Raw genomic sequence first — 26,733 nt, 5'->3', positions numbered from 1 at the left:
GACGTGCAAAAGTGCGCATAGTCAAGAGTTCGCTTGGTTACGTCAATACTGTTTACAATTTGACCGCGAAGAAGCCAATGGAAACAAATTAATTTCGAAACCTATTACTCTGAATATGAAAGGTTCCTAAGGAAACAGAATCAGCAGACAAAAAGTTTAGAATATCCATTTCGAATACATGTATATCTTGGTACCGTCAGTTTATGTGAAAGTAATACAACAACAATTAAATGAATATAAAATAACAACATGCTAAAGTCTAAAACCAATAACACAAAACCTAAACCACTTCACGGATGTAGAGGCGCTAATTGTCAAAAACTATTAGGTTCGGTTGATGTCGCAAAATTTATTGTGAGTTTCGCGAATGTATATTGCCGTTATTTTGACTCTTTGAGTGTTTTTGTTGCCGTGAAAAAATAAAATTTGATGCACAAATTGTAACTTTACTCAACAATCATTTGCAAAGGTTGTAACTTATTTTATTTTCTCCAGCGCTGGTGTCTAAAAGTTGGTATTTTACCGCGCATCATCAATTTCCTCATGTTGAAAACGGTCTGATACGAAGCGCTGTTACGACAAACATTTTATCTCAAAGCTTGGTTGTAGCGCAGTACTGAGTTGTTCACAAGTTGGTGCCCATAATAGAATATTAAACGGTGAGGTTAATATACAACCAGCAGCTAAAAGGCGCGCAAGCACTGGGCAACTAAATGAGAAAACTTTTTTCCTGACAGAACAGGCGCGGCTTGTTTTGCCTCGTCACGCCGGGAATGGGTCTTAATTGAAACAGTCTTGTTGGGAAGTATTTGTTGGGTGTTATGGCATGTGGTGGACATTTGACATTGTCGCTGACAACCTACGTGTGTAGATGGTAAACAGTGTAAAGAAATAAATGCGTCTCCAGTGTAGTATTGTCACGATGTAAGTACCGGCAGAGTAGATTGCCGAGGTTCAGTCTGATAACAGCATTTATGTATGACGCGGCATTTCACGGTTTGTATACGGTTGAAAGCGCTGTTCTTGCTGCACGTAAAAGCGATGTCGTTTTTTTGAAATGTTACATTTTAATAATAGCACGAAGCAAGGTTTCGTAATGGAAAACTTTTGTTGATGGAGAAAAAAACTTTTTAAAAATGTACAACTTGTGAATAACTTGATCAAGTCAACTTTGTATGATGAGAAAAGCGTTTTTTTATGTCATGTTTTTTTAACCAACCAACGTACCATATTCAATTGGTAAAAAAGTAATATGCGTAGGTGTAAAAGCGACTTGAACAATTGAACTAACACAACAAGACATTTTCCTGGGTTAAAAGATTTTGTTGATGTGACCACAAGCCGGGTTCAAACCAACATGGTTCTTTGGCGATATCGAAAAAATATCGGCCAAGTAAGCGTGGGTGTTGACGACCGCCGGTTGGACAATCGCTGTCCAAGGCTTACCATGTTTACTTTTGTTGGACCACGGCGATATGCGATAGTAACGAACGAGCGGCGCAACATATTCAAACATGTATACTTTGTGAGGTGAGTGAACATTTTATCATGAATATGAAGGACAATCGATCAAAGTTAGACCAAACTTATATACGTGTAAAAAGGGCAAACACAAATTCTTTTATTTTATGATGAGTTGAATCAGACTGATATATTCAAAATGCTGTTAAATCTATTCTGAGGACGTATTTTGCCAAAAAAATATTGACAGACCAGATATACCTCAAGCGCAAAAAAAATTCTGTTGGAATTGTAAAACCTTAACCAAACGTGTCAAACAGTTAAACGGTTTGATGCTTGTTATCAGCAAAAGCTCGCTTTAGCGTTAGAAGAAAAGTTAGCTTATGGTTGGACAATAGCACTTCAAAAATATTCTGTGAAAAAAACGGGGACATTCGGTCAAACGGGCCTTCGTGAGTGGTTGCTGATAATAGTGAAAAAATTACGCTGGTCACTAAACGCACACTTTTTTCTCAAAAACGCATGAAAACGTGCGATTCCAAGCGATTTTAACGAAATTTCCAGCACTCCGCAATTACGAATTGTTTTTCACTCACGTAACAATCTTAATTTAACCTCAATATTCTTGCTGTTAGGTGCCATACATTCTTGCTGTTAGGTGCCATAGTACTGTGATAAAATATGGGAACTTTTGAAGGCCATATATCGCCAGGTGTGGCGTTTTATTCCTTCGGCATTGTGTTTTGTTTTCAATTCGCCAGAGAACATCTACTACAGGGGCGCAAGATTAAACATCATGAAGACACGAAAGGAAAGAGCAAACTGGGAACTGTATATATCAAGTAAGTAAAATGTTAATAACGTGTCTATTAATGGGCATTCTCCGGGCTTCCGAAAAGACGAATTTTGTAACTTTCTATTCAATGTAATTATATCGACTTGATTTCATACCAATACGTAATAACTAATAAGTTTCATACATACTAGTATGAAAGACAATTAAACATCAGACAAAAATAGACGACCAAATTTTGACAAAGCTATTCAGTCAAAGGCAAGTTGTCCGTGTAAAACGTACGGTATCATACAACTTCGGATAAATACGTATCGAAGGACAAAATTAAAGTCAGCAAAAACATTAATAAACAACTGGGTGCCTGCAGTATGTCAGAGAAGTCGAATTAAAAGTTCAAAACCAACCAACCCTGTTGAGATCGTGATGAATCAAATTGTAAACATATGCGCCTGATTGCAACATCTTACGCCATCTTCGTGCAAAACAATAGACATAATAGATTAAAGTTCGTTTGTGTTCGACCTTTAAACGAAACTGCACACTTATATAGGTCATTTCTTGTTTGTCCTTACCTGTTTTACTTCTAAAAGTGCCATGAAACATTGAGTTTTGGATCGACTTTCGCACAAATAATATGGTCAACATTTACCATCTCAAGGACAGATGCTATTTTCAAATTTAGCAATAATAAGAAGGTGGTGGGGGTAAATATCGTTTTGTCTCGCTGTAGTGACGACATCATAACATCACCAATTCACAGACATTTGTCCGAAACCTCGTGCAACGAGGATTGCACAACACACACAGTTCCTACATTACAAAATTGTAAGATAGGGTCGGGCAGAAGTGTTTGTACTTACTTCACGGTTGAGTAGCCATACTAGCTCCGTGCCCACTGCCTTTGAAAACATCTGCTCCGACGTAATGGCATGCCAGCCCAGGGGCTAAAACGATGAGGCCAACACGATAGTGGTTGAATTGTGCCACAGTCTGCTAATGAAGTTCTGCCAACACGAAATGAAAAGGGTTGGGCTTTGACGTACACAATCGTTGACAGCTTTCTGAAAGCCCAACACCCATTCTTTCACTCAACAATAAACTCTTAGAACACAAAAGATAAAATTATCTTCACCTGATGTGTCACAATTATTCTTCTAAAGTTTTTTTGCGCTCACGTGTAAGTTTTTCATTTATTTATAAGAACGATACTCTCATCCTTAGTTACTCCTATATAGTTGCGAAAAATGTTCAAATATTGTAGTGTGGTGGAGAATATTTCCAACAATGCGAGTATGGAATTAAGCACCAATTGGCTAACGTAATATTGGTTATGAATAAACAACATTTTTTTTCAGAATTAAGCGGTTTCCAGTTGATGCCTTTCTTAAAATATTGTACGGGTTCGGAGCTGCCATGGCCGAGTTATTTTATCCACCAGGAACAAACAAACTTCACCTGGTAAATGCATCAGGAAGATGGGTAAGACTTAAATTAAAAAAAACGGAAATTTGATCTGATTTTAATTCTGTGTAAGTAAAAAAGGTTTGGCCTGGTGATTTTTATTTCTGAACTTAATAACTTCATCTTAAACACTGAAAAGTCATTTAAAGCGGACAAATGTAAGCAACAAGAAACTATTTGAGCAAATCCAATTCCCACTGGTCGCAAAAAATCAAACAACATTCGCTTTCGCACTTTAGCAACGTTGATAAAAAACCAGCATATTGCCGCAAGTGGAGATAAACCGTACAACCTCTTCTAAACAACGTTTTAATGCCACCCACAGTAATTCAGCCAAGCCGCAGGTGAACTTGAAAACGTATGCTAAAAATAAATCGTCATGTGAAGGAATTTAAATTATGCTCAGGTCGCAAGTCGCTATGGTTTGGCAAAGTAGAGCAAAGGCAACACTACACTGGAAAATAACTATTCTGCGCAGTCATGGTAAACGCTTTTGACTTTAAAGTTTAACCTATAGACGAGCACTGTCATGAATGCTTTTTGGATACAAATATGTGGTAAATTTTAATGTGGTGTTGTTAGCTGGAAATTTGTTTTCAAGAAAAAAACAATTGACTTCCTGAAAAAGCGGAGAAAGTGATCAAACATATCCGACATCTACTGGCGTGTCTTATCAATTATTGTCAGTCTTGACACTAAACACTAATGAACATTGCGTTTAAGAGCAAATACAACATTTCTTAATTCAGCCATCATTGAATTTAATTAATTTTAACGAAAACATTTTCTGCGCTATTATACCTTACAAAAATCCTGCTTAAAATCAAGTTACAAATAACAAATAGTGTTTAAGATAGCATCGTAGGGAATTTTTAGCAAATGTTGAAGTATATTTACAACAATTTCCTCGATTGTCTACTTATGTATCCTTCTAACAACACGCCCAAAAACGAAAAATAGGATGACACTTTTCAGTAAAACGTAAAAAACATTTTAGGTTTGAAACTTACGGTGGAGTTAGAACTAGAAAAAAGGCGTGCAGTCCCTGACTTAAAGTAATCTCCTTGTCGAATCAGCAGCGCAAAAACCATAACATGCTGCAAATAACTAGAAGGGTGGCTTTCTGATATACTTCCATTTTATATATTCTATACGATATTTACCAATTTACTATACACATCATTTGATCTACACATATGATTGTTTTTGTAAACAAAAACTAATGGGTCCCCACACGCGTGTTTGTGCAGATTTACGGTAAACAAACGTTGCGGTGACTTTTAGATTTTTAGGAACAAATTTTTAGAAAGCATTAACCCAACAATAAAAAATTTTTGTTGGTATTCTTTTTGCACTATTATTGTCATATAATTACAAATACTAAAAAAAGAACAAAACAAATAATTTCAATTGATTCTCTTGCTTAAACACATTTTTTTCTAGAAAGCTGTAACAGTTGTGTTACAGACACTTTAAATTAAAAAGCAATTTGCTACAAGTGTACACATAACAAATTGTTTTTTATTTAACTTTGTTTCGCAAAACCATTGACCTGTAGTAACCTCTCAGGGTGCACACGCCAAACGACTGTTTGACCTGTTGACACCGTTTTCAATAGCACTGTTCAACAACACCGTTTAACCTAATTTATACATGCCTTGAGCGTTGATTCCTAAATTTGTTGCAAAAAAACGCTACGTTATGACGAAAGAAAGTTCGTGTTAGTAATACCTACTAGTTGACCTTAAATAACCCGTGGTCATGCGGCGGCCGACCTGACAACGAGCATTTAAAAAAACATTTATCACGAAAAATTCCTAACGGTGTTGCAATGCCTACAAGTTGACCTTTAGTGACCCATGGTTATGAGACGGCAAAGCTGACAACGAGAATTTAAAGATCATTTATTGCGGCGTTCAAAAAAGTTAAGTTTATTAAATTTCATATTTATGTTGATCAACGATGTTTTGCCTGACATAAACGAAACCGAAGTACGTTTATCGAGTTCGAATTATGTCTTAGGTGTAAAACCTGCGCCAAAACTGAAAATGCGCGTGATAACTTAATAAAACGACACAGCATTGCTGCATACAAAAAAACTGATTACTAATCACCGAAACGACTGTCTCGTAAAACGTCTGTCCAGACGTCAAGCTGAGCACTCCCGCTCTGCCGCCTTAATCGTAAACCAGTGAATTCCTCCCTTGGGACTTATATCTGACTGATAGCGTACACATATTATGGATTGTAAAGGTAACTGGCAAAATTTTAAATACTAAACGAATATCCTGCTTAAACAATTGTTAACTTTTTCGAATATTTCTGCACCATAGGGCATGTATTTCTGCCTTAAAACTAAAACCGTTTATTTCGGGGTTTAAAGGGTAAAAAAATGGGTGAATCCGAAAAAAAGATACAAAATTCTTTAAAAAACTTTACATTGCACCAAACAACAAAGCATGAAAATCCTAGATGCTGTACTTTAGTCAGTACAGCCGTTTCAAAAAATTTACGTTTTGGGGGCCTGTGGGTGAACCGCTGGGTCAATCGGGGTCAAACTTCAGGAGGATCAAATTGGGATTATTAACTAACATCTCTGTAAATGCGAATAAATTTGGAGCACTCTTTCTTGACCAAACGCGTCTCACAAGCCAGCGTTAGACAGAAAAAAGAAAAAAAGAAAAAAAAAATACGGACAAAAACAATATGTGTCCCCTTCAGGGAAGGGGACCCATAATAATGGGATGGTAGAGAACAAGCCGTGTTTACGATAAGGGAATAACGCCGATCCCTTATATGTTTGCACAGGAGTATCTTAACGAGTGGCAACATTTTACAATGTACATGTCATTTGCCGTTAGCGGTGTGATCGATATCGTTAGCCAGAAAACGATGAAGAAACGTGTAATATCTCTGGAGAAGGCAGGGGTCGCAGTGGCGTTCTACATCACAGCTTTGCTGCTGTTTTATCACCGACATGGCAAGGTAATTTATCCAACTATGTAAGACATCCATGGCATATCGAAGAACATGTCACAGAGCATATGTTGTTTGCTATATTACCAGCATTGGAAGCAAATGGAAAAACATGACCAAATGTAAATACTATATGTTTGCCAGTTTCATAATCATATACATTGTATTTCTTGGTTTTATGTAAGTTTATATTTTTGTCTAAAACTTTATAAAGTTTCTAAACACAACACACACATTCTTAAACTAATTGTATGCATACAAAAGATCATGCTAATATCAAAGGTTTAAATTGTTGCATAGAATTAAAATTTAATGCACATATCACAGGAAGAACTTGAACAGGAAGCGCATGAGTTGCTGCTCTACGCCAGTTTAATGATGTGTGCCGTTCTTACAATTGAGATATGGAGACCATATGATAAACGATTGATGTGGGCCCACACTGTCCTAGTTATGCAGGTAACGGAAAACTACTGATTGTGACTGCAACTAATTGTGCTGATATATAAAATACCATGATGACAATAGCACTTGTTTTACACAAATATACTGGCTCTGATTTTTTGCTCAGATTATAAAATATCAATTTTAAACAATTTCATTTCGGTAACAGCTCGGAAGTTGGCTTTTCCACCTTGCCTTCATCCTCTTCCCGGCGAAGGGACGTGAGTGGGATCCAGAGGACATGTTAAATCAAATGGTTCTTCCCATTTTCTTTTGTTGGCACATCTTCCTTAATCTTGGCGTTCTAGCGCTCATCTTCTTATCGCAGTATCTCTGTATTAAGGTGGGTTGGTGGTTAGGAAGTGGGTAACTAAAACTTTTAATAGCCTTAAACAACGCTATAACACGTGGACTAACAGTAAACATATACACAAACAGCCTAAGTTTTCATAACGACGTTGCACACAAAACGTCAAACCGTTTAGTTATGGGTTCAAATCCATACAACGTTTAAAGTTACTTTGTACATTGAAGTTCAGGATTATTTAAAAAACAACAACAATGGTTCAATTCCACTCTTCGTAAGGGGACGAAGCAAAAAAAATAATGCTCAATTGGTTGTCGGTTACACCCATTTTCATACAAATTAATCAGTTCTTGATATTTTGTCATTTATGCAAATTTTCCTGTTATAAACAGATTATAGGCCTTGGTTTATGATTAGTAATGAGGGTATTGACAATTTTATGTCAGCCGCGTCAGTTATAGCTTGTTGAAGATCAAAAGGTATTTACTAGATAAACATCATCGATTTAAACACCATTCTGCTTAAAAATGGCAAACAATTGAAAATAAACCGTATTGAAACTTGAATTGCCAATATACCACAATAGCAACCTTTCACCTATAAAAACAGCGGACTTTATAAACGGAGTTTGAATACAAAGGATCGCCACGCCCAATCGCCACAAAGCTGCCTATAAATGTGGTTCGGCAACAACTATGTTAGTTGTTACAGCAAGAGACCTTGAATAGGCGGAATATTTATGTGATTCATACAATAAATGTGAGAAAGGCAACGGTGTATATTTATCTGACCTCGTAACCATTGCTATCACCTCTCAAAGTCAAAACTCGCGAGAAACCCAATGTTTAAATATATTACATTTATATAGCACCAACTTATTTTTGGATATCGCGGATAAGTTAGTCAACTTGACAACCAAAGTTTGTCAAACGTGAAATTTTGTAGCAAGTTAATTTTTACATCCCCACGTGTTTTGTGATATCCCACGGGGCGGCTTATTTTCTGGCTTGTGGAAAGCCCTTACTACTTGCACCATTTTGCGATATTCCTGATTTACACTTTAACACATGACAACAACTGTGTAGTTAAAACAGCGATTATTTAGGAAATTCATAAATGTATCGAAATTCTAATTTCGGAAACAAACTCAAAATAATGCGACAATATCGTCATCCCAACCAAAACATGCGACGATGTCAGTGTCAGATTGCCGGGTTTCGACAAATATTTGAAAACATCACAGGACCATGCGGTAATCCGGTGAACAGGCATCAATGTTTGGACAACGCGTATACTGATAACACTATACGTATATTTGAATCTTCGAAGCATAAAAATGTGATTATTTATCATTCCGCAACGTTGAAGTTCTCAAGTATAGGGATACATTTAACATACATGGGGCCGTTTTTCGTGCAGAACAAGCGTAACGGAACCAATAAATAAATTTTAAATTTATTTTCAAAATATATATGCAGGGGGTAAGCAAGAGAAATAAAGTTGAGAACATGCTTACACCAACGAAAATACACCAAATCGTCGTCCCACGTTTTGCAATTGCTTAATCAACGTTTATTTAACATACAACTAACATGATGTTTTGTATTTATTTACCTATCGCTTGAAATTATATCTATACTCGTTTAAGCGTTAAAATCGACAAAACTTTAAACCGAGGGCTGCTTTATAACAGGTTAATCTAGTGGTTCTCAAACTTATTCATTATTTTGTCAAAACGGTCCCTTTGCCATTATTTCGAGGGCTCGCGGTCCTTAAGCTGGAATGTGTTTTTCAGAAAAACGAAAGTTGATTGCATGATTTTAGCTAGTTATGCAAAATTGCGCATAATAATCATCCGAAGAGACATCACAGGCAAAACAAAAAGTATTACGATTGTGCGCGAACAATTGCATTTTTACAGTTGTCACTCAATAAAGGCTATCGGAGACACTCGATTCTCAATTCTAATTTGATTTAAACTTATTCAGTGGCACAAACTAACGCTAAATAAGATTATAGAATTACTTCAACCGCTTCGCGGTCCCCCAAAATTATATCACGGTTAATCAGTTAGAACTAATATCTAAAAAGTGCGCATGGAAATTTTGAGAAGGATCAGTAGAGCAAACAGTTGAATGATACATCAAGACGCAAAAGGTTACTTCACGAGAGCGCAAGGTGGAAAAGCTTTGCTAACAAATATTTACCGAGCATAAATAGCCCGTTACCCGGGCCTGGCACTTTACCTAAGACAACAGCATAAACAAGCTATTGGAAAGGATGGTTGGTAAACGTGACAAGTTGTCCTGGGAGTCACCTGACCTAAGTCGGTTGGTCATGTGACTGCCTTGACATAAACGCGTTATTGCGCTCGGTAAACAGAGTGCTTAATTTAACATTTGTAGTGAACGTAACGCACATAGGCTACCCAATATCTCATTATATACGTTCCCTCTGAAAGCAGTGCAACGAAAGATAGAACCCGCACAAAGAGACATGGATCTAGTGTGTAGCTGAACTAAAAATAAAATTGCCATAAAAAATTCAAAATTTTGCCAAAACGTTGTAATGTTTTAAAAGTATGCCTTCGTTTAATTCAGTACTCGGTAAAAAGTATTTTACCTTTTGCATACTTTAGAAACCAAGGGCAAAAAAGTATAATGTTTTCTAGTTTTACAAAAAAGGAACTTACCGCACACTAGAAAGTTCCGAAATGCAATTATGCAGTTCAAACGATTCAAGTGACGAACTGGATCTTGAAGGCTCTTCAGTGACACCATGTGGCAAACGATTAATTGGGTAAGAAACCAATCCACCATTACAGCTTTGTCCCTGTGTAATATATCTGCTTGGTTTAGTGCTGTGCAAATAAGTTTGGCAATGATATGCAAGTCGATGCAACAAAATGTTGCTTTGTGGCATATAAATAAAATTCCACAAAACTACAAAACTAAAATTAAATCAACTAAAAGTGAAACAAAGATGCTTTATTATTCCATCTTTATTCCATGTAATAGCTAGTTTGTGATTACACATAATTACTGAATGCTGTACTGCTAAAAGTTTAATGCAAAAACAATATGCAATTTTAAGCTGAATGTTATTGCTTATTGCAAAGCCATTTCTGTGTGCCTTGCTTTTTGTGTTGGTGCATCATTTTAAACATAACTGAAATCCAAGTTTAAATTGGATTTGAAGTATGTAGGACAGACTGCCACTTTAAAACACTGCTTTGTTATTTTAGAAATACCAAAGATGAATCATCACCATTTCTAATGGCACGAGAAACAACCTACACATGACAGCAACAAAAAATAAACAATTTATGCAAAAACTCATTTCTAATGCAATATAATGCATATATTACATTTCAGGTATTCTTGTACATATACTCGTATTAATGCTAAAATCGTCGCTGTAGATAAAAAACAGCATTCTTCCAAACAAAAGTACTGCAAGAAAATAATTATCTGAGATTAAACAACAACCAAATTGGTGGTTCTAGCAATTATCATTTTGAGTTCGGTTTGTATGTGCCAGTATAACCGATGAAGTTGTACATGAAATAATCATTGACATTATTGTACCATAATTAACACCACACTTTGTTGAAGTACAGGCACCTGTTATTGTAGAAAACATCCGCTTTTTATTTTTTGGTTAAAAATAAAACAGTTTTGTTACCTGTCCAGGCAAAGTAATCTATTTAAGATTACGAAAAGTGAAGTACACATGTCTATCACTGACTAGCTTATCAAAAACTAAACAGAACAATATTCCTGTTTTATATTGTTTAAGGCAGTGGTTCCCAACAGGTGTTACATAAAGGCATTTCTGGTGGTGCGTGAACACCTTTTGGCATTTTATAATTTTCCTGCATACAAATCGCTTATCCTCTCATAAAACAACTGTACTTCAAATGCTGGATTGCATGTCAACTATTATGTTGACTTTAAATCACGTAAAAAATTAGCTGGGTACTACTACCTAAAATTTGTGTAAACGATAAATCTATATAATTATTAATAGGTACGTTATATATCCAGAAAATAATTCTGTGCCTATAACAAACTACTTTCAGGGAAATGAGGGTGTACTACAAGTGCAGAGGTGCATTGTAATCAGCTTAAATTCCAACCATTATTTTTATGCAATGATGAAACAAAAGAATGAATTAAATTATGAAAGGCTATGTTTAAATAGGACAAAGAGGTGTATTTGGGACTTACTAATAACATTAATAAAATAAAAATGGAATGTTTGAGCTCGTGAGTAATCTTGCAAGTGGATACAGTGGTCAAAAAGACCATGAAGTATTGTGTTACCTGACACTTTGCCCTGCATTATTTGACTGTTGAAAAGGAAGCAGATACAGATTATGCATTACAGTGTGCTGTAAATAGTAAATAAGAATTGTCTGATTGAAAATATATTTTTTTGCAACCAGTCGTGGTATGCAGGGACAATGTGTAACCTGTAAATGGTATGTGACCACAAAAATAAATGTAAAACACACTATGGGCAAATTACCTTTGGTCTTAGACAGTTCAGTTTATGGCTGGAAAAAAACAGGGCTCAATATTTTTTAAAGGAGTCAGTTGTGACGGACAAAACAAGCCTCATACTAATTTAAGACCACTATTAAAAATTTTACCTGCACACTGGTTACTGCTTAATATTGACTCAATTTACCTTACATGTTTCTATTAGTTATAACACGGCTGTTTTGTCTCATGGTAGTGCATTGGCAGTTCAATATTCAAATGTATTGCAGAAATTACTGCAAGAAAAAGCAAACTAATAGTACATTCCACAAAACTGAAGGTTAGTACCACACAGTAAATTTGAAATGCTGTACCAAATGTCAGTGTAAATAAAGTGTACTTGTAAGTATTTTCCGGTTTTAAACTTCTGTATATCCAGGTTAATAAAATGAGAAATAGAAAAGAAGTGACAAGAAGGCAGGCAACATTGAATGGACAACGAACCCAAGAGGGCCAAGACCAAAGTCTACAAAACGTTTTACGAAAACTTCGCACCAGACCTTTATAAATTCCCGCCAAAATGTTAAGTTCTGCTGTGTAATGTTTGGTTTTGTCAAATCATATTTTTTATTCTGATTGCCTAATGATGTTTTAATTTTTGTGAAAATAATCAATTTTAAATATCTCTGCTAGACCAAATGCACTATATCAACTTGGCTCTGGCTGAACGACGCTCATCGCAGTTCTTGAAACTTTCCATAAAGGGGTTTCCCGGAAAATTTGTTGACAACGATTGTCATGTGACTCGTAGTTTCGTGACAAAGCGCACGAAAGAGATGGAGTTTATAGTGTGGTACTGGTATCAGAGCGACTATATTGTTTATATAGTGGCACTGCCGGTATTCAAGTTTGACGACGGTTAATAACCATTATATTATAGAGAACACTGATTAAATAAAAAATGGAAATGCAATTTCAATCCAAGGTAATTATTACTATATAAAAGCGATTTAGCGTATTTATAAAAAATTACGTTTAATACAGATTCTAATGTTTCTGACTTAATTGTTGTTACATTTCAGACAGTAACCACCCAACCAGCATCTATTCCATCATATGAACAAGCTGTGGGTGGTTCATTTGGCCAAGATCATTTAGCTGCTATTCTTGGTAATTTGCAAGAAGTTCACCTTCACAGAAGGCTCTATGGTACATTTTTTTGGCAGTATTTTGATAAATAGTTAGGTCCTACTAATTACAAATATAGCAAATTAAGACTTCTGTACAAGCTTGACAAGGAACATTTTTAGGAAATCATCATTATGAGATAAAGGATAAAGCTAACAAACGATTGTTTTATGGAACGGAAGGCAAGTTTGTTTGTTTTTTTACTTATCTGATGTTTTATGTTAGAAAAATCCTAAACTTGTTTTGTAATTGAATGACATGGTTTATGTTTATAGCCATTGAAATGTCAGATAATATTATTTAGGTTTCCAAATGGCTGAAAACACAACCTATGAACATCAAGTGTCATTTCACATTGAAAATGGGCCAGTGAGTATATGTTCAAAGTAGTTGTTACCTTTTTGTATTAATTAGTGGAATTTAAATTGTGTACATCTGAAGGCAACATTTTATTTGAACAACATCAATAAGTATATACTTCACTTCAACAAGTACTACTAAACAGATTTTTGTACATAGGTGTGCTTCATAGTACGTAGACCTCTTACTTGGACACGAGGGTGTTGTTGTTGTGCAGGAGAAGGAGGTTGCTGCCAGATTAACATGTCAACATCTACTGCTGATTTTACAACCCTTGGCAAAGTTTCACAGTTGTAAGTGTAGTGAAGAATAAGAAAGAATGCAGAATAATAGACTAATTACAAAATTACAAAAAAATTAAAATTTTAGAAAAACAAATTGCAGCCGGCACTATAATGTGAAAGATGCATACAACACTTCAAAATTTGTTGTAAAAGGACCATGTTGTGTGGTAAAAGGTGGTGGTGTTTCAAGGTTAGTATGTGAACTTCTGAACAACCCTGGTCATTAAATGTCACAGGTTATGTTGAATGTCAAGCCCAAGCCTTGGTTTTTTTTTCAAGTCAGTTCTTTCCAAAGATGGCATTGCATTTCAAAATGTTATGTGATAATAAAACAGTTGCAATTACTTTTAAAATAAGTATATAAAGTCACATATATATTTCTCTTGAAGCAATGTTGTATATGTGTACTGTACACTCACACCAATTTATGCAACAGGTTTAACAAAAAAAAAATTACAGGGACTTTCCTTTTGACATAGTAACACACAAAACTGGTGCAATTAAACAAAATGAGGAAACTGTTGTGGGTCAAATTATCAAATGCTACAGTGAGTTTATGTTAGAGGCTACCGCTACTGGCACCAATTTCACTGTTAAATGTAAGTTTTACTGTTAAACGTCTTTAATTGGAATAGCTAACTCTGTTGTACTTGATTTGTTAAGTTCCTAGTGATGCAGATTACAAAATAAAGACTACGTTGATTGGACTTGCAGTCTTGTTTGTAAGTATTTATGAAAGTTTATGTATCCACCTATGGAATGTTTGGTTTTACAAGGTTGTAAAGACCTCAAGTGGTTGATCCAAATGGCATTGCAGTCACACTTGCCAAGAGATTGTTATAATGGCAGTAAAGCTTTATTACATTTGTTATGCTAATTTAACAGACTTGCTGTATTTTCTGGAATCACTAGGCATTTTATCACTATCCCCGTGATCCATGAAGTGATACTTTTCCAACAATTAGTTGAATAACCCAAATACACTAGGTTGGAAATATAGATTTTTTGATTTGTCACTGAAACAACTGGGTAGTACTTTATGTAACACAGTGATTTGATAGCTGGTTACATGTGGGTACAAATTCCAATTACAAGAGCATGACAAAGGCATAAGATTCCACATCAAAGCTGTAGTTTTCTCTTTTTTCAGGATTGCTTTTTCTACAGATCAAGATAAAAAAATGGAGTGCACATACTAATGGCCAATACATTGCATGACAAATCATAACTCTATTTACATTTCAATTTTACCATATGCATCGATTAAAAGCAGATGTACATTTACTATTTGTTTTAAAACTTGATATGCTTTACTTTCATCTTGTTTGAGAAGTGTGTATTTTTTCTATTGTTCTATCTCATGTTGCTTATCTGCATGCTGTGTTTATGTTGATGAACTATTGCAGCACTATTTTCTGTGTGTTTCTGATTTATAACATTTACCTAGCAACTGATTCCTTTACCTTCAGCATTCATTTGCAACCAATCATAACAAATGCAGTTTCAAATTTTGGATATCATTGTGTAAGAAACTCTTGCTATTTACACATGCTGATTATAATAAAAAAAAAACATAATTTATACTGAAGTATGGAGCAATTTAAAAACATTGGTTAAGAAAAGGAAAAAAAAAACATATTCATAAAAAACATTAGCAAAAATGTAAATAAAAAAGATCCGAAACTGAAATTCAGTTCAGTAGTGAGTAAAGGTTTTACGTTGATAGTTCTAACTTGATAACAATAATCAACCAAAAGCAGGCAACATTGAAAGGAAAACTGACACAGGACAACAGTTTTACTATAGAAAATAAACTTCCAAACTTTCATTAATTTCCTCCAAAACAATAAGTTTCTGCACTGTAATGCATGTCTGTTTTTATTTTTACAAATTTAAAATTCCACAGCCGTGTAAACGCTTTGACAGGGATGGATAGGTTTATTAATAAGAGATATTTAGTAAAACTCAGGAAAAATGTAACAACATTATATAGTTGTACGAAAACACTACAGAGATACGTAACAAATTTAAATATCCCTGCGAAATTACGTTTATTACGCGTGGAAAATGATCAGAGGTTTCGTGCACGAAAGAGATGACGTTTAGTCAGGCATCCAAGTTTAACGACAGTTGATTGCCATTTAAGCATTTAAGCATTCTGAATTACCATGTGTGCATGCAAAAACAATCAAATGGTATTTGTAGTAATTCCCTAAATAGAATATATAAAACGTAAATGTATAAAACAGTGACCTTTCCAGTGGCGCAGGCCATGGCCCCTCCCAAATTTTCAAAGTTGTATATTGAGAAACTTTGATTTAGTGTAGTTTTGTCCCTCATCATTGTGGTTTCGTCTTTCAACTATCAAAGAAATATATAAATGAACAAAAAAAACTTTTGTCACCAAGTTGTAAGCTGATATCCATGCTTTTTATGGTGATGTAGACATGGAATGAATCAATAAAGCGTTTGGCTGTCCCGTCGAACCAAAGTTGGCAAGTCACGTGTTTAGTAAAAGCACGCCTTACGCCGAGCATTAGCAAAAAGTTGTATTAGACAGCAAACTATTTGTCCCCTCCCAAAATTTTCGTCTGCCTACGCCACTGGACCTTTCCAGTTCTCACTGTATACTATTACAAACTTTTACAAAAAACCCACTCACATCTTACAATGTAGGTCAATGCTGTCTACAAGATTTCAACCATTCATTTTCAACTAACTTCTGAAATCAATTAAAGTTCGAGATTTTGGACGTGTAGCGGTCACGTGCTTTCAAACCGCCATTTTGGCATTTTGGTTTGGCTAAGCATTAAGTAATGGAAAACTTTGCAAGCATGACTTTTCGTTCCATGGAAATTATATGCTGCTTTTGCGACATATGGTATTGAGCGGTGTAACTTTACTGTTCCATGTGCTCTCATGTTTCATTAACTATTGGAAGTGCATATTCAGTGTCGTTGTTACATCTCCCCGTCTTCCTGATATGTTCCAACAGCCTGACCATAAGATAGGCTATTGTGTAAACCGAGTGTTTCGAAATAGTTGTGCAATCCATTGCAGTGCTGCATATCTTTGCAAGCGCTTAACTTAAAACAAACTAATAACTGATGTGAGTAAAAGAAGGTACTGTTTTGCAATGATCGCAAGAAAAACGAGTATCAGTTTAAAAGCCAATGCTTTATCATTGATCCTTCTCTTTTCCATCGTATCCTTTCCTTGAGATGAGACTTGATGTATGTTGCGTAACCACAATAAAAGACAAAAACTAAACTGATCTTTTGTGGATCATGTCGGCTCTATGCAGCAAGCGTTAAGAATCGTAATAATGAACTTACTCGCTACTGCAGACGACCGATACCAACCACGAGAAGCAGAAGAATTAACAAGCTTTTAAGTAAAAGGGCCATGCTATTCATTGCGGGAACTACGCACGCACATATCCCCCGCAGACGTTGTCCTGCCTTTTGCTAACAAACTCTTGCGTTTCTCTCTCACACAGACACACAAATGTTAATTGCCTATTTACAATAAATAACAACAACACATTTTATTCTAAAATAGATGGTAATTTGCAAGCAATGTTTAAAAATTGAAACCAAGATATTTTATAAGGAACATATGTTGGATCCCTTACATCAATTTATTAAGTTTGTGATAGTCTACACATAATTTACTTACAACCATTTTTACCACATGCATTATACTTTCCTCCTAAAAATATAAACAGTACGGGAAAAGCCAAAAAAATGTTTGGAAGCTAAAATTCAGTTCAAGAGTTGGTGAAAGGTATTTTAATTTGAAGATAGAAATACATTATGAACCATAAAAATATACCACAGACTATTATGTATCCCAACCTCTAGCTGAGAACTAACAAAGCTTTAACATATGCATCTAAATGTGTGTTGTTGCAATTTAGAAAAAATGTGAACAACTCGTATTAGCTAGTTTTAATTTTTTTTTAAAAAGGATTAAAATGATCAAGACCTTATTCTGCTTGTGACAAATGTTAAATATATATACAGTGGGTGTTATAATATGTAAATCACCATGAGTAATATACAAGAAACATAATCATAGACCAAGTCATATTTGTACAAATTCTTTTTGATGAGATTGATAACGCTGCTACAGATGGGTACAAATGCCCATTGTACATGTATATCATATGCGCAACTTTTTTATTTTTTTTCACACATTTATACTAGGTAATTAACTAATATCACTACCAATTTATCAAAACCTTTTAGCAGTAACATTGTGCACTAAATTTGCTATTACATTGCCACATCGAAAACTGTAAAAAATTCTTTGGGTGGTTGGTTATTTGATACCAAAAGGGTTCTTGAAGTTAAACCAGTCCCTGAATTTTGCCCTTTGTTTGAACCGCATAGAAATCAGTGTATACAAAGATTACAACAGTGAAGAAAACAAATGTCCATGAGATATAAAAATTGCTTTTGCAATATACTTAATAGACAAAAAAAACTGTGAGACAAAACATAAACCAGCAATATCGAGTAACAAGATTTAGATTAGTGCATAATTTTAGTTGTTATAAACGAACAAGTAATGTTAAACAGAAATAAATCTTTGGGACTGCTATGGTGTATGGCAGATTCCAGGTTGCTTACTGTTGGTTTTGGTTCTCGAAGAACATCATATCCTACAAGAAAATGTTAAAATAAAGCTTTCTGAAAAAAAGCGGATACGAAAATCAAAATGAATTTATGATACATTTACACAAGACCACAAAACTGCGAATAATCTGAAAAAAACTTTGGAATAAAAATTAACATTATGTGGTCTATATGGGCTTATTACAATCATATCACAATTCTTATTTGTTTGAAGTTAATGACTCTACTTACAATGAGGAAAGTTGCACCAAGAAGAACAGCTTTCATTTTTACATCCAAGTCGAGGGGAACTATAAAATGAAATAAAAACTGTTCATGCAGAACTTAATATAATTTTCAAGATCTGAAAGAATGTTGCTAAACTTACTTAATAAAGATGTAGTACAAAATGTAGTGGAAATAACAATAAAGGAAGGTGGACATCACATACATTTATCAATAGTGAAGAGATGTACATGTAATACACTATACAGTATCTTGGACACATAGGTCTATTTACTAAGATGACTGTACTTTATTTCGTTTTGTCATCTCTATATGTAAGTAACATCTCTTCATGTAGGTATTTGGCAATCCCAAAATAAGTGTACAGAAACAATTGTCCTAATCAACTTACAAGTCACCGAGAAGTTGGTGGCATCAGTAAACATTTCCTTGACCAGCCCGGACCATTGCTTGGTGATGCGACCAACTGGTGTTTCAGTGCTTCCCTTGGAGAAAATCTCAAACGGAAAGTCACAAGTGCAGCATGGACCATGACAGATGCAGCACGGTCCTTTGATGGTGAAGATTTCGGAACCATTTGCATCGTGGATAGAGTAGTGGGGAATCCAGCAGGACTGACTGCAAAATAAAAACATTTCTTTAAGCAGAGCAGATTAATGTACATGTTGCTTCGACGGTTATGTCTGTACATTATGTGTCAAACACGGCATTTGTAACACTATATACGGATCTGTTAATAAGTTTAACGGTGAAAATAACGGCCCAAACAGATGTAAAAAGCGACATGCTTTATTGTTCAGACGTTTCGGCAAATTCTCATACCATCATCAGTGATATCTGCATTTGTATTTTTTACTTTAAGTAAGAACAATTTGACACGGGTAAAGCGTTTCACAAAAAAGATAAAACAAAAAGGAAAAAATGAACTTTCACTTCATGTTTAAGACCTGGTATCAAAGTCTCTGAAAACATTGTACAATTTTGAAAACGTTTAGTACAAGCAACTATAAGCAAACAAAGATTACGTTTGGCCATTTTATTTTCTGATAAACGTATGGACATAATTTATGGGAAAAGTTAACGACGTCTTTATTGGCAGACAAGGGAAAACAAGGTTAAAAAACACGAAATAAAAAAGCTGTAATAAACAATCAACAGAAACCACATAGGCTACATTGGTCCATTAGCAATTTATGTTGTTAAATCTGCTAAAGTTGTACCCTACTTTGAAAAAGATTTACATAAGTGGTCGTTGTGTTAACAGCTAAAACTTTTCCAAAAGAGTAGTCGATTTCATTTTCCCAATAAATGTCGCTAAAGTGGTCTTTGTCACAACAAAAGAATTTCAATTGATATCACGTGCATATTGTTTCATGGCACATGACTGTTACATATGAAACATGATACAAGTGTGGAGAGAATTGTCGGGTGATGGTTGTGTGTCACTTGACTTTTGGCAATTTGAGCCAGGCTTTAAACTTTGTTCTATTAAGCCCAATAGTCATGGGATGGTATTGCAAAAAATTCCACGACAAACGGCAACCACCGATAGTTCGCAATGCAGCGGCGGAGCATTTGTGGAAACATACATTTGTCGATTTTTGTGGAAATTAATGTGATGTTAATTGTGTAGATATTTGATATCAAGTTTGCCCCTGCTAATGTGAATACCCATAGGATATGGCACAACAATATTTATAATATAAATCCATTAACATTTCAACAATGTTCACAAAGAGTCCGATAATTTTGCAGTCTGGCCCAACAGACAAACACAATTCAGAAATGAAAATCATTTGGCTCCAACGCCCAATTTTATTCGATCTCCAATTGGAATGCACCACACCTAAACACGATCTTTAAAAAAGTGCACTAGTAAAGAGTATACACGTATAAACTATATACTTGACGCCAGGGTATATAGTTGATAGAAGCGGCATAAAAAATATACAAGAGTTGGCAGAGTAGGAAATTTCATGTGTAATTGTTATATAACTGTCTTTAGGTTTCAACGTATTTCACTTCGACGTGTCTGCTTTCTAACTTACCTTTGACGAATGCTTCCGATAGTGTTGCCCACGGGTGATTCGACGCTGAGAGTCAGAGCACAGCAATCGGCATTTGCACACCAACAGCAACCAGCACAGCATTGAAAGGGACGGTTGATCCGTATCACTTCCTATAGTGAAAATGTATTTAAAAGTTACACCAGTTGGCGATGGCGACCAAATGATAACATTTGAAGGATTATTTCTTAAACTTTTAGTACAGCCCGTTAATAGCTCGTTAATTTTAAAACGCCTCCTCAAGAGAAAAAACTCAATGACGGTTTAGGCTCCTACTTCGAATTTCGTGTTAGTTGGTAGATAATATTACAAAAACAAATAACATTTATGGCCAAGTTTGTCTTGCTGCTGTATTCTGTTGTTACTGTCTAGAATTCCTTAGCGCCCCTACCCCAAATACGCCTGAATTTAATTTGAGAACCACTGGTCCTAACTCTAAAGCTATTATTACGATAGAAGAAGTTTGGTACTAGTTTATGTTAAAACAGTTTGTTTTGTTTACCAAGCAACAGTTTGTTATGAACTGTTGCCATGTAAACGAGAAATCGCTTTAAACACAAAATGTTTTCCAGCGTAAAAACAGTTTCCTGGTGAGATTGTGATAACGGTTGTATAGCGCTTTGGTTGCTAAACAACCGAATTGTTGACGAAACCTCAAGTAATTTAATAGGGGAAGGCGCAGCCAACAGCCATTATTTGGGCAACGGCTTAGCAGGGTAGGTACAAAGTTGTGTAACTTAATGCCATCGTTATGTTGACTGCTGCGTCCAAACACCCACACTAAACCGGATCGTACGCAGCCTTTATGTTTGACAAACACACAATAAAAGGCACGTCTAGCAGTTGTGACGTTACAAGCCAAGCCTAGTTGTGCTTGCTGGCCAAAGATTTACCCTAGTGAACTGCCTTTATCGTTCCCAATGGCGGAGTACCCGCCCTTACGCAAACAAACGAGCTAAAGTGAAGAATAACATCACAAAAGCGAGTGGCTTAAAGCTTGTTTGAGTAGATATGATTGCAACGTAAATTTGCCCTCTTTTGTGAGGAACAATAAATGGACCTAAAACGTTTGCCTCGAGTAAAATTTCGGCAGTAACAATGTGAAGAAAATAAAAACGTATTTCTTAAACGTTTAATAAAAAAAGACAATGCAAGTTACGTGGTTTTCGCTTTCGAAATATTTACTGACTTATATAAAAAATGTATTACACTTGTACTGATATGGTTTTAGCCTCAATTAAATAAAACTTGAATACATTACATACGATTCAGGGATGTTGTAGCGTTATGACGAAGCAAACAGTTTTGAGCAAGACATTGCATTCCCACAGAGGAAAATATCATTTAACACGCCTGTTACGCGATTTACAACACATAATACAACTTTAGGCTTTATTTATGTAAAAGGTTTAAAATTATTCCGTATACAGACAAGATTAACAACATATTTGTAAGTAATACAATCGTAGTCTGCGCCTATATATAGCAGGATATTTCTTTAGACGTACATTATCGTTTCGAAGGAGATCAGTACAGTTCTCGTGACAAAGAGTTTATTGTGTTTGTATTGCTCCAAGAAAACACACTCGGCAAAACGACAAAGCAGGAAAGAGGATATGGCGGCCAAACGTTCCGTTTTGGTTCGCCTTCTACCCTACTACAACATTCGTGCACTAAGTTTGAAGTGAGAATTCGCTGTTTTCCAACCTTATTACAACCTAGTTGCTTGAACACGCCCCAGTTTTAAGCGCGGACCGTTAAACGATGGGAATGTAAAACTTCAATAAGTTGTGGACAAAGATAAGGGTTGTTGCCTTGTTCAACGAATATGATAAAGAGTAAAATGCGAGGCGGTTTCAACAGTTCGGAAACGGAAGATACCAAACAAACAAAGACACTTGCAGCGTTCCCTGTTTAACGCCCAGTAACGATACAAAGCCTGATGGAGGAAGTCGCATAAGAATGCGTCTGCCCCATCTGCACTTAGATTCTACACGATCAGTCCGTTGAAACAACAAAAGAGTTTTTCTGCACTGTAGCTAATATATAGCTAGATTCCAAGTTCAACACATTGAGCTTTAATTACTAAGGGTCGTACAACCAAGCCTAGACGAACTTTGGGTTTAATTTATTTCACTTGCAATCAACCGTTAAAAAACCTTTCAAAACAGGGTTTACGTAGGAGGACCGCGCTAAACTAGAACTTTATTGTCTGGTGTGCTGGAACGTTTTACTTAAATAAAACAGTGGAACTTAGCGTTATTTTCTAACAAGTCTGCCAATTGTGCCAAAAGACAGTTTCACTTTCTAGCGGCAAAACGAAAAAGGCGGATTTGACAAATTAGACAAAAATTTTATTTTTCAAAAGATATTCATGTAGTAAAAAGAAGTATGTCGTTCCTTAAATAGGCCAGATAAATCAAAACATATCGGCAGATTTATTTGGACATTGACAATAAAATACAAAACAGGACAGATGTGCCTAAACTGAATTACCAATATAGCCTACATGCGAAATAGCCAGAAAAAGTAATAAACATCTGCTTTATATTTGTGTGTGCTCTATAGGAAAGGCCATACATAAAGTAAAAATATACACATTTATGTGGACAATTCTACGCGCAATCACTTGCCAAACCCACTTCCTGATATATACCGCAAAAACCAACATCTTTTTGACGTCACGGCGTGAGAAAGAAGCAACCCCGATTTTGTGATGTCATGTCACGATACATCATTGGCAATCTTGCAGGCTGGGCAAAACCACAAGACCGTGACAACAGTGTTGTTACGCAGACCTGTACATACTTGCAATACAAACGAACGTTAACCACTAAACCTTGGCGGATTGGAAAGCAAACAAATGTTTTAAGTGAAACGCGAGTAGCTTTTTGTTATACTTAGTTGAAGTAAAATCCAAAAATTTTACAATTTATCCAACTTATCAGTTCTGGTTTCGGGCGAAAATCTTATAAAGTTCCAACCAAACTGGTTTCAGAAATATGCAACTAGTCTAGTGAAGAAGAATAGGCCCATCTCTTCTTAAACAGAGTTTGGGTGGTACGCAGCGATAGAAAAATTCGTCAGGTGGTATGTGATCAGTATAAGGTTGAGAATCACTGGTTTAAATGGACAAACCGTACGTCTTTGCCCTTTGTATCAACTCTTGACAGGGTATTAACTTCATAACAATCTTTCTAAGCAACCGATCAACATTAAATGCTACCACTCATCATTTCATATGAACTTAACAAGTATTGCCATAAAATTGCTTGGTGTATACAATTGCCATGAAGTACATAACTCGGTAAGGTCCAAAAGTATCCCAGGGGTGGGATGTAACTACATTTAGTTTTCCCAAAACCCTAAAAATTCACACCAGGAAGCACAAGGAAAAGTTACGACGCTGCTATTTTAAATCAAACGTCAGAACATCAGAGCGATTGGGGAAGTTGTTGAGAAATATGAGGTGTTGTTTGCAACCTGTGAAAAAGGTTAATTGTATCTGTGGCCATTTCTATTTTCTCTTGGGATAAAATACGTAAACACGTCACTATGTATAGTTTGTTTGTGGAAGTGGTGTAAAATGGAAACTATCAAAAGTCATGGAAAGTTTGGACTGATGGAAAGTCAACCAAAACTTAAGCTTTAGGTATTTCGTAGCCCCAAAGCGTACTAAACTTAGTACAGTACTGTCTATTGTTTTTGTTTATGTAAACCCTAAAAACGACACTATGTGTTCCTCAAATTAAAGAAGCAGTCAATCCCTGGCAAGATAATATTCATCATTATCTCTCAATTAACACAAAAAACTGACTTTAATTTTCGTTTGTGATTAAATTGCGACAAAAAGTGAAACGCTGCTGATTTGCTTAGTATGTTTAGACCAGAGGTTTGTCAAACGAATAAATCCTGTCAAAAGTGCAGGAAACAGAAGCGCGGGCACTTGCGTCTTTTTGGCACACGTTTAGCGTTAAGTCAAATCAAAATCTGTCAATAATTACGTACCCGACCAGCGTTGTCTGTAATGTGCATCAGGAAGCCACGTTGTGGCCCACAGCAAATTCGCATGCACAGTTCCGATTCTGTGAACAGCAACATAATTGATTAATGATCGATAGCGTTTCGGAAGTGTGAATTAGAGGAAAGGGCACGCAATAGGACATGTTGTTTCGATTTTAGACGTTCTTGCGTCAAGTTGCAAAGTATGTATTCATTCTATAAGTAAACACACAACTTCAATATTTCTTACAATACTTTTTAGGACATAGCATATGTTTGCTTGACTGATCCTAAGTAATTAGTGCTGTCGTTTGTGTACAAACTGTCCACCCAATAAATGCCGTTTTTCACAAAGCAGCCACGGTTTATGTAAAGTTTGATTATTATCTGGAAAAGTAAACCAAGTTGAAGAAATCTTGGCACATTGACGCCAGTTGATGATCAACGTGAACAACGCAAGTGCAATAAAGGAACTTGTTTGCATTGCTGTAAATCGTATGTTACCTTCGTGTGCGAAGTAGCACTGCTGTCCAACGCTGTTCTTCAAAGCGTAACGATTCTTCATCTCAATATCAGTCAGTGCTGAAAATAAACAACAGGATGCAAATGTTTTACCTAGGACATTACGTTTCAGTCCTTCCGCGCTATGTGGTGCTGGTAATGTTAGTTACAGAATTTAACAGGCACATTACGTTTTTTTGGCATTTTAAACACGTTTAATATTTTTCACTCGCTTCGTGCAGTTTTTTGTACCTTTACACTAAACAACATTGTTTCCAATACCGTACCGTATGTACAGTGCATAACAAGCAGCATCCTGCTCTTACTAACGTTGTGTTAAATATTTCAACGACAACAAGCTCTTTCGGTACATTTATTATTTAAACACTACAAACAGACCTTCAAACAGTTCGACTTGTTGGTGAATTAGAACCTGGTCGAGCTGTGTAAGATATTCAAGACCGGGCGGACAGCCTGGAATTGCCTGCGGCATGGCCATCCATTGTGGTTGGTTGACAACTGGCTGCTACAAAGTAATATATCATGCCATTTTAAATAACAAGTTTAAATTCAGAGCTTCAATAGAGGTTATTTAACAAGGTAACAAACATAAAATATATACATATATATATTTACCTGCATACTTTTAATAGTATCGAAGCAATTTATAACCTTTAAAAACACAAAACAAGTGGGATGGACTCTGAAAACAATGCAACAAACGGACTATTGTTAAAAAACAAACTATTACTGTGTTGTAACAAACTGTGTCAATATAGGATGAAGTTGGCTGCATACACAAAAACTGCACCAGCAAAACCAAGAAACGCCAGTTTACTATTTTTACCAAAAGTACATGTATTGTTGTACACTACAAGCTCTTGCTGGTTGCGCGCACAAGTTGATATCAGCCTATGTGACGAAACGGAAGCTATTGTAAGTTTAGACAGCTTTTAGGCTAGCTGTTGCAATTTGTCAACAATAGGCGTTGTGAAACAGAAAAGTGTGTTAGACTTTACGTGCTTTCGCATCTCCCCCAGGCATTGGCGCGTTTGCTGGCGTAATCACGATACTGACTAGGGTTCCTTCCCGGGAATGTCTCGACGGGAAATTCCCGGGATTTCCCGGCAAAGTTACGTTCCCGAATCCCGGGAAATTTGTTTTGAATTCCCGGGAAACAGACAATTAAGCAAAAACGTGTAATTTTGTGAAAAAATAACGGAAATGTTCAAATTTCTGCTAACTGTTACGAAAATATGGCGTTTTGTAATTTTAATCACAAAGTAAGTAAGCGTTTTTATACGAGGTGGTAAACTATTTTCGCGAAAATGCCCTACCTAGCGGTACTAGAAATAACGAATTTATTTTTCGTAATTTCCGAATGTTGTTAACGTTAAAGAAGCTTGCAAATATAGTTTTAATCGACAAAATCATGACTAATTAGATGCCCCTATCGAAAATAAACTAATTTTAGCGTTGCAATGACGTAATTATTCACGAAAAAGTAGGCACTTTTTCGGTCGGGAATCCCGGGAATT

At 35.8% G+C, this 26,733-nt stretch overlaps 3 protein-coding genes across 5 annotated transcripts; 2 read left to right on the top strand and 1 right to left on the bottom strand.

Moving 5' to 3' along the window:
• Window positions 1–2,142: 2,142 nt before the first annotated feature.
• Window positions 2,143–10,754, top strand: LOC145204190 (transmembrane protein 45B-like). The gene is made up of 7 exons (XM_080076652.1): window positions 2,143–2,303; window positions 3,613–3,736; window positions 6,527–6,703; window positions 7,022–7,153; window positions 7,308–7,481; window positions 10,117–10,244; window positions 10,690–10,754. Exons 1-7 carry the CDS (start codon window positions 2,143–2,145, stop codon window positions 10,745–10,747), a joined length of 954 nt encoding a protein of 317 aa, XP_079932778.1. The 3' UTR covers window positions 10,748–10,754.
• A 1,987-nt stretch (window positions 10,755–12,741) lies between these two features.
• On the top strand, window positions 12,742–15,374 carry LOC145204192 (phospholipid scramblase 2-like). 3 transcript variants are annotated; one of them, XM_080076655.1, is made up of 9 exons: window positions 12,754–12,914; window positions 13,012–13,138; window positions 13,240–13,299; window positions 13,422–13,486; window positions 13,637–13,770; window positions 13,847–13,951; window positions 14,221–14,360; window positions 14,425–14,483; window positions 14,912–15,361. In XM_080076655.1, exons 1-9 carry the CDS (start codon window positions 12,891–12,893, stop codon window positions 14,936–14,938), a joined length of 741 nt encoding a protein of 246 aa, XP_079932781.1. In that variant the 5' UTR covers window positions 12,754–12,890; the 3' UTR covers window positions 14,939–15,361. The 3 variants fall into 3 exon arrangements, with proteins under 3 accessions (XP_079932780.1, XP_079932779.1, XP_079932781.1); XM_080076654.1 differs by having other exon boundaries at window positions 12,742–12,914; window positions 13,012–13,099; window positions 14,425–15,374; XM_080076653.1 differs by having other exon boundaries at window positions 12,746–12,914; window positions 14,425–15,372.
• Window positions 15,375–17,282: 1,908 nt separating this feature from the next.
• LOC145204193 (phospholipid scramblase 2-like) lies at window positions 17,283–25,935 on the bottom strand. The gene is made up of 8 exons (XM_080076656.1): window positions 25,832–25,935; window positions 25,595–25,721; window positions 25,199–25,276; window positions 24,701–24,777; window positions 20,675–20,805; window positions 19,018–19,244; window positions 18,633–18,691; window positions 17,283–18,427 (listed from the first exon to the last, which is right to left on the bottom strand). Exons 1-8 carry the CDS (start codon window positions 25,835–25,837, stop codon window positions 18,392–18,394), a joined length of 741 nt encoding a protein of 246 aa, XP_079932782.1. The 5' UTR covers window positions 25,838–25,935; the 3' UTR covers window positions 17,283–18,391.
• Window positions 25,936–26,733: the final 798 nt, after the last annotated feature.

The sequence above is a fragment of the Phallusia mammillata genome, chromosome 8 (genome assembly GCF_965637545.1).
Source record: "Phallusia mammillata chromosome 8, kaPhaMamm4.hap1.1, whole genome shotgun sequence".
Lineage (NCBI taxonomy): Eukaryota > Metazoa > Chordata > Ascidiacea > Phlebobranchia > Ascidiidae > Phallusia > Phallusia mammillata.
Note: the sequence above shows the minus strand (reverse complement) of the source record. Positions and strands in the feature narration are given on the sequence as shown.